At 46.0% G+C, this 15,857-nt stretch overlaps 1 protein-coding gene across 1 annotated transcript in view; it reads right to left on the bottom strand.

The window, feature by feature from the left end:
• Positions 1–15,857, bottom strand: part of PAX5 (paired box 5) — a 219,896-nt gene that overhangs the window by 8,679 nt on the left and 195,360 nt on the right. The window contains exon 9 of the mRNA XM_065406100.1: positions 7,089–7,175. Coding sequence (XP_065262172.1) covers positions 7,089–7,175 — 87 coding nt within the window. The remainder of the gene's footprint in view (positions 1–7,088; positions 7,176–15,857) is intronic.

Genomic DNA, 15,857 nt, shown 5'->3' with positions numbered 1-15,857 from the left:
ATGGCACACACCAGTTTAGTCTCCCAAGGACCGAAATGCTTTGGTTTAACTTAAGTCTTTGGGCTCAATAGAGGGGGGATCTGGGTTAAAATTAATGGCCTGTGTTATGCAGGGGGTCAAACTAGATGAACTCTAAAAGCATATGATGGTTTTGACTCCTTGCTGCGTCCCAAGTATTCCTGTCTGAAGGAAAGGCATGTTCCTGGTGGGGAAACATTTACTGTTTGCCCTGGAAGAGGATAAAAACCTATTTAAAAAGAAAAAAAGTTTAAGAACAGATATTTTATAGCATTTCAGAGTTCGTAAAGGAGAGCAACAAGTATGGACTGGATTGATGCCAGTGTAGTTCAAAAGGAAGTGATTTATGAGGATGTGGGAGGGAGGGAATTTATGTATAGAAGAAATGTTTAAAAGGAATTTCATTGAGACACATGAAAAACTAATTCCCTTTGTTTCATGCACTCAAACTCATGAGTGTTAACTAGTGTTGTACATTCACAGGAAGAGGAGGAACACACCCTTCATCTGATATTATCCTTTAAATTCTCAAACAACGTTACAAATGCTATCCCATGTAGACCAACTGAATACCAGTAGCAGCACCCCTAACATTCAGAGGTCTGCATGAGTGTTCCTTTTCAGGAGGAACTCAATGGGCATTCTCCCTTGAACCAAACTCCTTCTGACTTGCATGGGGGGTTGGATCAAGTGAGGGTGGCAGAATTTTGTTCAGTGTTACTGGATAAAATGCATCTTGCAGAGCAGGGAATCCCCTGTAGTGGAGGTGGAAGGCTGCAATGAAAGGCAAATCTCCAGGGAAGAAACTTGCTCTAAGAGAGAATGAGAGCATTGTGGCTTAGATACCGGGGCCCAGAAGATCTGCATTTAATTCTTGTTTCTGTCACAGACTCCCTCTGTGATGGTGGACAAGTCATGTAATTTCTCTGTGCCTTGGTTCCCCATCTTGAAGATGGAGATAACACACCTGGGGAACTACCTCAGAGGGTGTTGAAAGTCCTGGTTTGATCGTGATGGATGTGATTTTTCAACAGTTCCAATTAGAGCTAGTCCAAAAACAAACAAACAAACAAAAAAATGGGGGGAAATGGCTTTTCAGTCCAATTGAAAATTTTAATGAAAAATTATTATTCTGGTCAGAAGATTCATATCAAAAACATGGAAGTGAAAAAGTTCCATTCATTTTTCTGGTTGTTAAAGATCTGGTGCTTTGGGTTTTTTCCCCTACTTCCACTGATTTTTATACCTCCTTCCCTGTTCCAAAAAGGGAAATAAAGAGAGAGACAATGGGGGGAACAAACAACAAAACACTTGGAAAACTGGAACTTTTTCTTTCAATTAGAAACTAAACAGAAAAAATTGTTCTGTTCCACACCTTTTATAGGAAAAAAAATCAGGCACATATACGATGAAGCACAAAATCTTCATTTTGTTTGATTTTTCCCCTCCAAGAATGGGATTCTATTTTCTATTTTCCGACCAGTCTGTGCCCCAATGCACAGAGGTGTTCAGATCCAAGGTTTTGCTTTGGAGCCATCTGCAATGTAAGATCAATTTTAAAAAACAGGAGACTGTTCAAGAAAGTCCTTTTTTAGTCACTAGAATCTAGTGCACTCATTGTCCCGCCCTACAATTCAATGAGTTGTGTTGTCCTGGCGTCTAAGTTGATGCCCAGTCAGGATTTCCCAACCATCTAGACGCATCCTTCAGCCGGGATTCCAGATCCAGCACCACCAAAGGGCAAGGCATAGGGAAAGCTCTGCTTTTAAACAATTAATTAGCGATTCAGAGCGATGAAACCAAATGGAGCGACCAAGCAGGTCTCAATGTTAAGGCAAAAACACAAAGAAAATTTAGGGGAAAAAATAGATCATTGCTGGACAAAAAATAGAGGATGAATCCAGGCGCCATTGAAGTCAATGGCAAAATTCACTTTGACTTCAAGGGAGCCAGGATTCCACCCTGAATCTCGCAGGACTGAAAGAACAAAAAGCCATTTTCCTCCGGCTTCTGCTGCCCCCATTACATTTCTTACTCAGTGCAGCTATTAAAGCCCAATATTTCTCTGAAGCTGCTCAACAGCACCACATTTCTCGTAAGTTTGATTTTCTCCAATTCACATTTCTGTGGTGAAATCAAAAAGGCCTGTATTTAAAGTGAAAAATGAAACCATCACATCACAAAACATTCACTCTCTCCCCCTGTCATTACCCTCTCATCTAGAATAAACTTGTCCATTCTTCTGTCATTTTTTCTTTCTAATTCATATAATCATCAATTTATTTCTTGACACAGTCATTTCTGGCACATACTTGTTCTCTAATCCTTTTATAGAAACCCCCCGAAGAACTGATTCTAATCCTAATTGACTGGTTCCAAACCCTTTCACCTCATATGAAGCCACGCCAATATTGTCGATCTTGTGACCCTGTCTCCTGTAACAACAGCTAGATAGCTCAGGTATATTCAAAAGGGAACCCTGTCATACTCACTTACATTTCACAATGCACACAAATCACATCAGTTCAGAAGTGGGAACAGTGCATCAAACAAAATCTGCCGTGATCAACATCCAGTCGAAAGTAATGAGTGAAAATGGTAAAGAAGTTATTACAACAAACCAGCATGAAATTGAATCATTTTTCTTCATTAGACTGTGTTGCTATTATCCACTTTTAGCATGTTTGTGGTAAGTAGACTTTAAACAGGCAGGCTCGCTAGACCTCAATAACGGTAACTGACCGAGAGAGAGAGAGAGAGTGTGTGTGTGTGTGTGTGTGGTGTTGTGTGTGTGTTCATACAAATCACAGCAGCCTTTATGATTTTAACACTGCAGTGGAAAACAAAGAAGGACGCACCTAGCCTTATGACTGCTCTCTACGTAATTACACACTGCTAACTGGTCACCGCAGCCGGACAACTTTAAGAGTGAAAACTAAGGTTTAAGCTGTGCTCAGAAGACACACTCATATTGAAACTGAGGAGGTTATTTCTCTCCCACTAAGTTGGCAGCAGAACTCCTGCTGACTTCGGTGGGTGCAGGATTGGGTCCTTATTTTTAAGAATCTAAAGCCTGCAAACCAGGAGGGGTCTGACACACGAGGCTGGTTACATCACTTGAATGCAGAGGAAGGCACTCAGGTACCAGGCCGATCAGAGAAGTATAAGAAACTGAACAGTGTCGAACAGAATGGCCTGAAGGCTCCAGGCAGCGGTAATGACTTGTGCTGGCATTAGATGGCTCTGCCTGTTCGGCACCTGTCCAGTCAGGGCCAGCGCTTCCATTTAGGCAACCTAGGCGGTCGCCTAGGGCACCAGGATTTGGGGGGGTGGCAATTCGGCGGCAGGGGGGGGGGGAGTCCTTCCGCGCTCCGGGTCTTCGGCGGCAATTCTGCGGCGGGTCCTTCACTCGCACTGGGACAGCAGTGTAGGCAGCAGTGTGCTATGGAAGGATTAGCCCCACAGAACAAAGAGACGTGTGTGTATACAGGTGCAGAATTGGTATTGCCGTATGATCAGCTACTTCAACTTACTGGGTCCCATTTAATGGTGAAACACCACCTTAAGGGAGGGAAACTAGCTAACACGCTTCACAGCTAATGCGTGTTTGGAAGGAAAAGCCCAGGAGCCAACAATTCCATCCTTTAGGTCACCTGTGGTTTTAGCTCACTTGACTCCCATTATCTTTCGTGCTGCTCCCAATCTATCATTTTTCACGCTGAAATTTCCTCTCTCACTGCCACTGCTCCCCTTTTCCAAGTTTCTGTTCCCCACAAGGATGCCCTAGGGACTGGCAAAATCTGAGCTTGCTGCAACGCCTGTTGATACGATTCTTTCCTAACCAGCCAAAAGAATTCACTGAACGTGTATTCTTTTAAGTGTTCAAGGTGTTACACTGTCATCTCAATAAGGGAGTAGGACTTTGGAAAACCAACCTTGCCACTGCATGCTGTGATTAACTTTGTCAGGGCCATGGCTTTGAATCAGATACTGCATGAACGCTGGTCTCAAGAGAGTGAAACCATCCTTTATAGAGTTAAAAGACCCCCCCAAAATCTCGGCTGCAGGAATGTAGAGTCACACCAGTTAGGCCTTTCCGAGTTTGGATGGTAACTTGGAGCCAACATTCTCTCCCTAACTCACATTGCTATGAAAGTAATAAGTCCTGTGAAACCATGACTTGGGGCCCAGCCCCATCTTCCTTACTCTCATTGAGCTACTGGTTAAGTCAGTGGGAGCCTTGCCCAAGTAGAGGACAGAGGATCGAGCGCCAAAGGATAAATCTTGAGCTTAGATTTCTTTTTCTGATACTCTACATGGCTCTTGTTGCCTCCTAGCTGATCATTCTTTCACAGAGGTTGCAGAAAGTCATGGAATCTGTGACTTCCCCAACCTCCGTGACTTCCGCAGTGGCTGGTGCGGCTGACTTCAGGGCCGCCCGGGCAGCTGGCCCCAGCTGCTTGGTCGCCCCACGGCCAGCCGCACCGGACGCTGCTGGAGCGACCCAAGGCCAGCTGCTCCAGCCACTGCTCGGGAGGCCCTGGGAAGGTGGCTCCGGGGTCCACTGGAACAGCGGCTAGTGTGACTGGCTCTGGGGAGTGCCCGAGCAGCGGTCCTGTGGGTGTCCTGGGGAACCGCCTGAGCGGCAGTGGTCCCAGGGTTGCTGGAGCAGTGGCCACAGGGGAGCCCAGAGGCCGCCCAGAGAGCAGTCCCCAGGAGCAGCGGCCAGGGGGCAGTCAACCCTCAATTCTGGAGCAGGTCCCCCCCAGCAGGGGTTCCCCAGAGCAGTAGGGCCCCAGAAGTAGAGATTTAGTCAGGGGTATTTTTGGTAAAACTCATGAACAGGTCACGGGCCGTGAATTTTTATTTATTGACCATGACCTGTCCATGACTTTTACCAAAAATACCCCTGACTAAATCTTAGCCTTACTCGTCATACACTGTTCAGAAAAAAATCAAATGGCTCAGAAGTGCTTTTTTGAAGCGACTGTAACATTGAGGATTAAAATGAAGGGAAATCTTTTGCTTCAATTCAATCAAATTGCAAAGTTTTCAAGACACTGGGACAGGTCCTCAGCTGGTGCAAATCAGTGTAGCTCCATTGGCTTCAAAGCACTACACCAATTTATACTGGCCAAGAGTCCAGCTCACAATGTTTGATATATTTATATCCATATATGACCAGGCAATCTGAAATTTCCAGAGAAGCATGCTATTATTGTTACTTGTAGATATCAAAGTAGCAGTGCGTTTTCAAGAGGTATTTAAACTTCAGTATGTCATCAGTACATGAGGCTTCTTGGGGAAATAATTCCTTTCCAATATGAGTAAGGGGTTCAGAATCTAGCCTTAGCTACTTTGCAGATGGCATCCTTTTCAAATAACATGTTTTTGTTGCTGCTGTTAGCTTTCTGCGTGTACAGAACACCCCTTCCATATTCGGGGAACTCCTACAGGGGTGAAGAGCTGCTGTTGAATTTTGCTACAATTGTACAATTTAAAACCAGGCCATTTTCTTTTAAAAGAGTTGCGGAATAACACCCTCCCTTCCTTATGAGTCTCAGTTAAAGTGGATTCAAGCATCCAAATCAAAGTTTTATCTTAACTCCTGGGCTAGATCCTACATGGATTTACATCCATGTAGGTTGGTTGGCTTCAGTAGAGCTATGCCAGATTGCATCAGCAGAGCATCTGGCCTCTGATTTATGAGGGAAGCACTAACAGACCCTTAACTATAATACTGCCAGTGGCGGTATTCTACCTGTACCACGGCATGGGGCGCTGTCGCTGTCTGTTACTCCCAAAGGATTTCTTTAAAGACAAGAATCATGACGAACAAAGGTTGGGTAGCTCAGTTACTTAGAGGTTCAACTACTTAAAACAAAGAAACAATGAAAAAAAGTCAAAAATTCAAAATTATTCCTCTGCTGGAGGTCACCTACATCAGCCTGTCATCCATAAATCTGGAAAACTCTATTCCTACAGGTTTCAGTGGTTAGTCTGTATCAGCAAAAAAACCGAGGCATCCTTGTGGCACCTTAGAGACTAACAAATTTATTTGGGCATAAGCTTTCGTGGGCTAGAACCCACGAAAGCTTATGCCCAAATAAATTTGTTAGTCTCTAAGGTGCCACAAGGACTCCTCGTTTTTTTTCTATTCTTACAGTTGATAGAGGACAATTAATTGGTATTTTGCCTGCCTCCTCCATGCAAACTGTGCAGGAAAATTCTCACTAATGTGTGCTCTGTGTATATATAAAGTCAAAGGGGCCAATTTTTGAGACAGTGGTGTAAAATGGATCATGTTCACTCTGTAGATTAGGGCCCCCATTCTGCATGAGGATCTGCTAGCACAGACCCTGGGCTCAGGAGATTCCCCTCAAGCTGAAAAGATTTTGCACAGGTGTAGGGGTTCCTGCTAGCAGAAGCCCACCCAGAAATGGAGCCCCAATCTGTGGCAAAAGCCAAATTAAAAAGCAGACATGAAATGAGGGGTTGATAAGAATAGGCATTGGTAGCGAGCGAGACGAGCAGATTGAACTAACCTTGCAGGCAATTCTCTGGTCTTGGATTCTGGCATAGACTATTTATTCTAATTTGGAAACAAACATTTCCAGTTGATTACAAACACCAGGATATTGTTGTTTTTTAACAGCATAGTGACCGCACCACGTTCTGCAGGCAAGGGACTCTGTAGCCCTCCAAATAACAAATCTGAATCTTGTATGTGTCAGTGAATGGGGGCAAGGTATGAGGCAATGTGGTGCGTGCGTGCAAGAGAAAGAGAGATGGAGAGAGAACAGCCAGCAGAGAGACAGGACCCCAGGCTGGCGCAGGGGTCTGTCCTAGTATATCTTGAAGCAGGATTGTTGTCATTGTGGGCAGTCAGAGGGAATCCAACAAGGACACATAAGATTGTGCAAGGAGATGCTTCTCACTTACCATGACTGGACGTGCACAAAGGCCAGATCTGGCCCAACATCCAGTGAGGAGATGTGCAGCCACTTACAGGACAAGCCCCAGCTGCAGTGAGCAGGCTCTTCCTGTAGAAACTCAGTAGGAAAACTCACCTAGCAATCCAGGGTTGGGAAATCTCCAGGAGTCATTGTATGTTGAATATTGTGGGTGGCTGTATGGACTTCCAGAAAACTCGCTCCCTAAGTAAGGGAAAGAGAAAACAAAACAAATGGTAATTTGGCACTAAAACAGACACTGATGAGGCGAGGGGGAAGAAGCAGCTAAATGCAGTCTGCAGTCTAGGTGATATCCAGTGCAATTCTTATTGTAGGCTTTACGGTCCACCTGGTTCCCTAGGGAATGGAAATTGGGACACTTGTTAGAAAACAAACTCTAAGTCAGTGGATGGAGTTTTCCTTTTGATTTTCCTCACGTTCCTCACGCTGGGCCTGATCCAAACCAGTGGGAATCTTTCCAGCTCCTTCTATGTTTCACCAGGATAGGGAACACTAAGGCTAGATACCCTCAGGAGAAATTCCAGGGGGCTCGAGGTCATGCTGAGCCTCATCCCTGGAATTAAGTTGCCCCCGTACTACATCTGGGCCCCAGTTTGGCCAAGCTAAGGGGAAGAGGTACAGCGTAACTCCTCAACCAGGCTTTCCAAAAGCTGGAGGGGATGGAGCAGTTAAAGTTCTAGACATGGACACCAGCATCTCAGTTTGTTCAAGGAAACTGCTGCCTCTGACTTACGACATCACCTTTGGCAAGGCTCAGGACCTCTCTCCCTCTCTATAACCAGGATAACGATGCTTACGTCTGTGTAGGGCTTTGAGCTCCTGCCATGCAAAGCATCATGTGAGCTCACAGCATTACCACATTGTTCAGGATCGTCTCACTGCTACCTTCTGCTCTCCCCAGCTGTGTGTTCTGTACACATCTCATCTCTTGTTTGATACCGAGATTGTAAGCTCTTTGGGGCAGGCACCATCACTTTGTTATGAGCGTGTACAGCACCCAGCACTAGGCAATACCACAATACAAATAATAATTACTATTATTCTACAATCTGTCAGGAATGATTTTTTCTGACATCTCTCTCTCTCTCTCTCTCTCTCGCTCTCTCTCTCTCTCTCTCTCTCTCTCACACACACACACACACACACACACGTTCATCAAAACATTAAGGCCATCAGCCACCTGACAAAAGCCAGGAAGAAGGTCACAAGTGATCCTTGCCAGTCCTAATATGTTCATCTGAACTGTCTTGTGCTCACATGAGCCAAAACATTATTGCTGTATCTATTGGGAGGGAGGTCCCATAACTAGAGTACGGGTATGTCTACACTACCCGCCGGATTGGCGGGCAGCGATCGATCCAGCAGGGATCGATTTATCGTGTCTAGTCTAGACACAATACATCGACCCCCGAGCACTCTCCCGTCGACTCCTGTACTCCAGCTCGGCGAGAGGCGCAGGCAGAGTCGACGGGGGAGCGGCAGCAGTCGACTCACCACAGTGAAGACACCACGGTAAGTCGATCTAAGTACGTTGACTTCAGCCATGTTATTCACGTAGCTGAAGTTGCATAACTTAGATCGATCGCCCCCAGTGTAGACCAGGCCTACGAAATAAAGCCAGAGAATGCTATGCATACTTTCCCTCTTTAAGTTAGGGTAACACAACTTGTAGATTTGGGATTTCAGAAATTATTTCCACCCAAAATGGGGACAAAAAGTCAAAAACTCAAAAAAAATCATGAATCACAAAACCAGAAAAAAACCTGTATTCAGGTCAATTGAAAGATTTCATTGCAATCATTTTGAAGCATTTCATTTTGATTTTGATCTTTTTTATTCTAATTCTTTTTTTTTTTTTTTTACTATAAATCAACTTACATTTCAAAACAACAACCACAAAATCCATTTAGAACCAAAACCAGACCTTTTTTATTTCCAAAGTGTCAAAATGAGATGTTTTGACAATTTGAAACTTTTTTCCAACTCGGGAAATTCATCAAAACCGCCCCTTTCTCGTAAACAGTGTATGTTTCAACAAAATACCATTGTCAAAAAATTCCCAACTAGTTCTAGTTAAAATGCCATGTCATTACAGACAGCTCAGGGGCGACCTCTGCTCAACGAGAAGCTGCAGTCAGAAAAGCAAACAAGATGCATAAGGAACTGGATGGAGAATAATACAAAAACTATTATACAGTGGCTCAGCCTCATCTGGATAGCGTGTTCTGTGCTGGTCACTCCATCTTCAGAAGAATATTTCAGAACTGGAGGAGGCTCAGACAAGGGCAATGAGAATGATCAAGGGCCTGGAAAATCACTTAAATGAAGAGAGATTGAAAAGACGGGGATTGTTATCTTAGAAAGGAGACAAAGAAGGGGGAACATGATAGAAGTCCCTAAAAATCGATGACTGATCTAGAGAAGGGAGATAGGCCATTTCTGTTCTCCCTGCCCCCGTAACACAAGAACTAGAGGACTTTCAATGAAAATAAAAGGAGGCAAACACAAATAGAATGTGGAATTCGACTGTGGAACTCATTGTCGCGGGATATGGTTGAGACCAAAAACTTAGCAGTCTTCAAAAAGGGATTGGAGATTTATATAGATACCAGGAGTATCCAAAGCTAAATGCTAACATAAATTACGTACATTTTGAAGGAGGATTTAAACTGATCTCTGTTAACTAGGGACTTGGAGAAGACCTACTATAGGGGCAGATTGTTCCACACCTGCCTAATGCAAGGCTGATTGCACCTTCCTCTGAAGCATCTGGTCCTAGCCACTGTCAGAGACAGGATATGGGACTAGATGGACCTCAGGTCTGAGCCAGTCTGGCAATTCCTAGGTCCCTAAGGTTGCTTCTTTAACATTAAAAGCTCAGAGGTTTTTTGTGGTTCCAACAGCTGCTCCAAACCGACGGCTTAAGGTGCTTTCATGGGAATAGAAGTGAAAAATAAAGATTCAAACAATTGAATGTCAGATTATTAAACATTACTCCTTAAAGGGCCTACTACATCTTTACTAGACTTCTGTAAAAGGCTCAGGTGGTTTATTAATTATTATTACTGCTTCTGTACAACTCTATTAATCACTGTGAGTGACTAGAAATGGATTTGCTCCCAAATTTCTATTCCTGTTGAAGTGCATAGCATATACGTTTCCTCTCTGTTCCCTGTCCTGCTGAATGATGAAGGACATGATATACAATACCTGAAGATTAACTCTGCCTTAATGTTTATTCTTGGTTGCTGTTTTTAAAATGAGCTATTGCGAAAAAAGCAAGGAGGCAAAGGATCAATGAGGAACATTGGGAAAATGGTCCTGAGAGTGAAAAGCGGGGAAGGGTTTGGGAAGGAGATAAAGCAGATGAGGAAAGAAGTAAGAAATGAAAGAAGAGTGTTATAAATAAGATGCATTACACTGAATACTCTGTCATAACAAAACATAATGGAGCTTTCCAGTGTAAATATTGGTTATGCATTTCATGTATGTGAATGAATGATTTATGGGATGGGGAAGAGTGCAGCATCTGTGCTGTCACTAGTGGCGTAGGTGTCATTGGTTAGAAAGCCCACTGGCTGTGAGGACTTTATGTCGCCCTCTAGTGGTGTCTATTAGCTTACTACTAACAACTACCATTTGCAGTCATTCTCTGGGCTAGAGTGGCCAAATAGCAAGTGTGAAAAATCAGGACAGGGTGTGTGTAATAGTTGCCTATATAAGACAAAGCTCCTAATATTGGGACAGACCCGATAATATCAGGACGTCTGGTCACCCTAGTCTGGGTTCTATCAGCTAAGGGGCATGTGGGTAGTTTGAGTGGTTCCGGTGGTCTGTGTTTGTGGGCACAGATTTGACACAATACATATCAGAACATATCAGTCGGGACAACTGTCCTCCAGGTGTTTACACATACATTCCAGTGATAGGTCAGTGCTTCAGAGCCGCTACAAGGGCCCGACGGAACCAGGACTGTATGTCAAACATGCCTGGTGCCGGTAAGGATGAATCAGCAGCTGAAGGGCGGAGGGGCGGCATGCGGTAATGGTCTGACCATCGCCTGATACTGTGGTGTCATGAGCATTTTCCAAGGTGAATTAACATTGTCAAAACCCTCTGTACGTAGGAAGGGTAGAACCAGGCTGAAAAACAGAGGAGCCATCTGGAATTTGCAACCCATGCTTGACTAGAACTAAATTCAAATAGCTATTCAGCTTCAGAGAAGGGTCACTTAACAAGCTCCTTTACAACCGAGCTGCAGGCTCCCTCTCTTTGCAATTGAGACTGCCTGCTCAACCCAAACGCCGACTATTTTCCTTTGGGTTTCCAGCTTCCTCCGGACTCCCTCTCTAGCCGAGACTAGCACTGACTCCCTCAAAACATGTGGGACAACAAAATGTTGAGTAACTGTAGGGTGAATGCAGAGCCCTCGTCCTCCCTCAAGTGCTTAGGGACAGGTCAGCTCCATTGCATGCGTTACCTCTCAATTGTTTGATCACACAGATACATTGCACATGGCAAGGGATTTCTATACCAACCTCACAGCCTGCCTGACGCATGCTATTTACAAAGTTCTTCCCACTGAGCAGACATACGTGCCGAGATTTGTGCATGGGAGTGTGGTTGCCCTCTTTACTGGTTGAGGAGAGCAACTAGAATAAAAAAACTCAGTTAAAACATTACTTTAAAATAACCAAAAACGGCAGGATGAGCATGGCACAAGGACAGGCCAATGAGATGTCTGGGCCACTCCACCGTACCGCAGCACATCCAGGGAGAGGGCACAAGGACAGGGTAATGAGATGTATGCGTTGTCACAGCGTCAGGGTAACTGCACCTGTATGGGGCATAATGGTTGCTGTGACCCCTCCAGGGCACTCACTTAAAGGTTTCCAGCTCCTATCCATCACCTCTCCTGGGAGGAGACCCTCATCTCACTCCATCCTGACCAGGGGTTTTAACCACACAGCTCCCTGATCTACATTGCAATATCCCCAGCAAACCAGACTGCCTAAAAAGGCCAGCACCTGCATTTTGCCTTCTCTCCAAGGGCTCTGACCAGTGTATTGCCCGCAGGTACAAATTACCACACATCTCCTTCTAAGCAAGCATATTTATCCGTAAGGTGAAAGCATTGCAGAGAAAAGATATTAAAACAATTAAAGAACTACATGCATGCTAAGAAGCTTACCAGAGCTCACCCCAACTCCAACCTTGAGCTCTGGTAAGTTTTAGTCCTTCAAAACCCTGGGGGCTAGCAAGCAATCAGATGTGGGTGATGAGTCCCACTGGCCTGCCTGCAGCCTGAATCAATATGGACACTGACGAAGGTTCTTGGAGTCTGACTGTGGGAGTGTGGGGGGGGGGGGGAGCGCAGGTCTCAAGTTCCCACCCAAAGGTTTTGGGGGAACAAGGATAAGAGGGGGCATCAGACAGCTCAGGGCCATATATTCTAATGTAGGATATTACACAGGATGGTTGTTAAATGCTGGCTCACTAACAGAATGTTTATTATATGCATAGGTGAAACATGAAATTATGAAAGGTAATGGCTTAAACACTGTCCAGGAAATAAGTCAAAGGGTTCCCCTAGAATGCAGGGAAGCACCCTAGCTACACCCACTAATAAGAACATAAGAATGGCCATACTGGGTTAGGCCAATGGTCCAGCTAATGCAGTGTCCTGTCTCTGACAGTGGCCAGTGTCAGATGCTTCTAGTGGTTGGAGGTTTAGGGACACCCGGGGCATGGGGTTGTGTCCCTGACCATCTTGGTAATAGCCATCGATGGACCTGTCCTCCATGAACTTAGCTAATTCTTTTTTGAACCTAGTTATGCTTTTGGCCTTCACAACATCCCCTGGCAAGGAGTTCCACAGGTTGACTGTGCATTGTGTGAAGAAATACTTCCTTCTGTTTATTTTAAACCTGCTGCCTGTTAATTTCATTGGGTGACCCCTGGTTCTTGTGTTATGTGAAAGGGTAAATAACACTGCCCTATTCACTTTCTCCCACACCAGTCATGACTTTGTACACATCTATCGTACCCCCACGCTTAGTCTTGTCTTTTCTAAAACAAACAGTCCCAGTCTTCTTAATTTCTCCTCATACGGATGCTGTTCCATACTGCTATATCTACTTTGGGACAGAGCGACCAGAACTGCATGCAGTATTCAAGGTGTGGGTGTACCATGGTATCTTCAGCAGGAACTGGTGACAAATATGGCAATTTCCTGCAATATCCTTGAAAGACCTAATTGTATCAAGTTTATGCATTATTGGGGTCTAAAATTGTATGTAGCCTCTCAGCGGCGGGGGGATGTGACAGACATAAGACCTGGGAGTTCAAAAGACGATACCTGTGCCAGACAAATATGGATTTTGGGGACATTAAGTGGATTTCCTGGGGAATCCCGAGGCAGAGGTTAAGGCAAGCTACCCAACTCTGGTTATGCAAAACCCCAGCCTTTTGAAGCTACCCCTGAGAACAGGGGTATTGTCTGCTGTTTACCTGTCAAAGGCCCAAGCTGTACAAAGAAATGGCTGATTTGCCCAGCTTTTGGACTGGTTCTGGATCTAAGACAGATGAACTTATAACCATGGGGAAAACCCAGTTGGGGGGGTTTGAAGGACTAAAACGACCAGAGCTCTGGATTGGAGCGGGGGCTGACCTCTGGTAAACATTTTAGCCAGGGTGTAGGAACTTTTCCTGTTTTAATATGTTTTCTCTGTAATGCTTTGATGCTAGGAATCAATGCACTAAGGAGGAGATGTCTGGTAACTTATAACTGACACAACACTGGTCAGGGCCTTTGGAGAGAAAGCAACGCGCAGGCACTGGGGTTTTTAGGCAGCCTGGTTTGCTGTGGATATCACAGTGTAGATCAGGGAGCTGTGCAGCCTTAAAACCCCTGATCAGGAGGGAGTGAGACCCGGGTCTCCGCCCAAGAGAGGTGATGGCTGGGAGCCCGAAACAGTTAAGAGGGTGCCCTCAAGCAACCCCGGAGGGGGAATATAGATGCAGTTACTCTGAAACTGTGACATATATTGTGGCAGTGGTGGGATGTAGGACAGTGTGAATTGCCATATCTGTCCCATGGACCATTCCACCAGTTCCCAGCCCGTCATTTAGCATGGCACAAGGAGAGGGCAGTGAGCCGTATGGATCACTCCACCGGTTCCCATCCCACACATCAGGAGCTCTCACCCAAACCTCCCCCCTCCCCCCAACAAGGCATCCCGAATCTGAATGAGAACTCGAGCCCCACTCTTCCAAGCGCGAGCCAACAACCCCAATCCCGAGCACGGCTGCACCATGCAGCCATCCTGAGCGTGCCTTGCATCCTCCTCCCGCAAAATGTGCCACCATTAACTTCTCAGAGGAACTCTCTCGCCACGCTGAGGCTTGCCACAGAGACTGGACAGCAGAGCTCGCTAGGATTCCCATGCACTGTTGTCTGGATCTCAGGGCCGGCTTTAGGCCAATTCCCCCGAATTGGGCCCCGTGCCCTAAAGAAGAGCGCCTAACTTTTTAATTTTTACTCACCCGGCGGCGGTCCAGGTCTTTGGCAGCACTTCGGCAGCGGGTCCTTCACTCGCTCCAGGTCTTCGGCGGCATTTCGGCGGCGGGTCCTTCAGTGCCGCGGAAGACCCGGAGCGAGTGAAGGACTCGCCGCCGAAGTGCCGCCGAAGACCCGGACCCCCGCCGGGTATTCGAATCGGGCCCCGCCCTTCCTAAAGCCGGCCCTGCTGGATCTTGTGCGTCCCCCATCCCCTCCTAGCTAGCGGCTCCGGAAGACCCAGCTCTCCCGGTTCTTGTGCTGTGCAAGCCACTGAGCAGGTGGCCCTGCTTTTTCAGGAATCAGCCGTGCTCCTGCCTGAGCCTCAGGAGAAACGAGCCAACATTTCGTGGCTTGATTCTTTTCTCACTCTCTCTCCTCGCCCCTCCCCAGCCGCTGCTCCCCTCCCCCCTCTGCGTACACATCTCTGGGCCTCTCTGGGGGACGCTCCGGCGCCTGACAGGCTGAGGCTTCCAATGCTCTGTTTTTTATGCCTCAGTGGTCAGGGTGTCAGGCTCCTGCGGTACAGACCAGCCAAGAGCTCAAGGAGTCACTGAACACCATCAGTTCGGTGACAGTATCACTTGCTTCATCCCACATATTCTGCATATCCATCAGCCGGGGGGGAGAGGGGGAGAGGGGAGAGAGAGATAGAGGAGAAAAAAAAGGAAGTGGGAGAAAAGCCACCCGCCCTGTTATTACCATCACAGGCCTTGGACAGACAAATGGTGCAGGAGTACAGTGAAACTAAACGAGATGAATGAGCACTGCCCGAGTGCCTTGTGGATAGTCCAGGACCCGTCAGATCTACTTCTTGACAGCACCGTTTAATGATCAGCCCCGTTCAAAAGAAATACTATGCATCATCTACCCAGGGATATATTTGTGTGGGAGCGCGTGGGCGCACGTGCACTGGGGAGGAGGGGAATGCGATTTGATCCATTGTTCCTTCATGGCTAAACAGCAAGGGCCTTCGTTAAGACTGCCCCTCTTTAAAGCGATCATCTCTCTCACTGCATCGCTGTAGGAAAGCTTTGACTTCTACAGCCACCGAAACAAAAAGGTATTGAGGCAATGGCTTCTGTTGCCTTTATACTTCCTTGTGGCTCTTGAGAAGATCCTTTTAAACGTTGCCATAAGTGGGTTCACTATTTCATGCCATTACTGTTAATATAAGGTCAGATTCCACCAGCCTCACTAGCCGAATAGTCCCTTAGCCTGTAAAGAGTCCGATTTAAGTCAATTGGCTTACTCACCAGCTAAACTACTACTTAGGAGGTAACGTCTACCCCAGAGTCATTAGAGCT

The sequence above is a fragment of the Emys orbicularis genome, chromosome 6, assembly GCF_028017835.1.
Source record: "Emys orbicularis isolate rEmyOrb1 chromosome 6, rEmyOrb1.hap1, whole genome shotgun sequence".
Classification (NCBI taxonomy): Eukaryota; Metazoa; Chordata; order Testudines; family Emydidae; genus Emys; species Emys orbicularis.
This window is presented reverse-complemented; position numbering and strand designations above follow the sequence as displayed.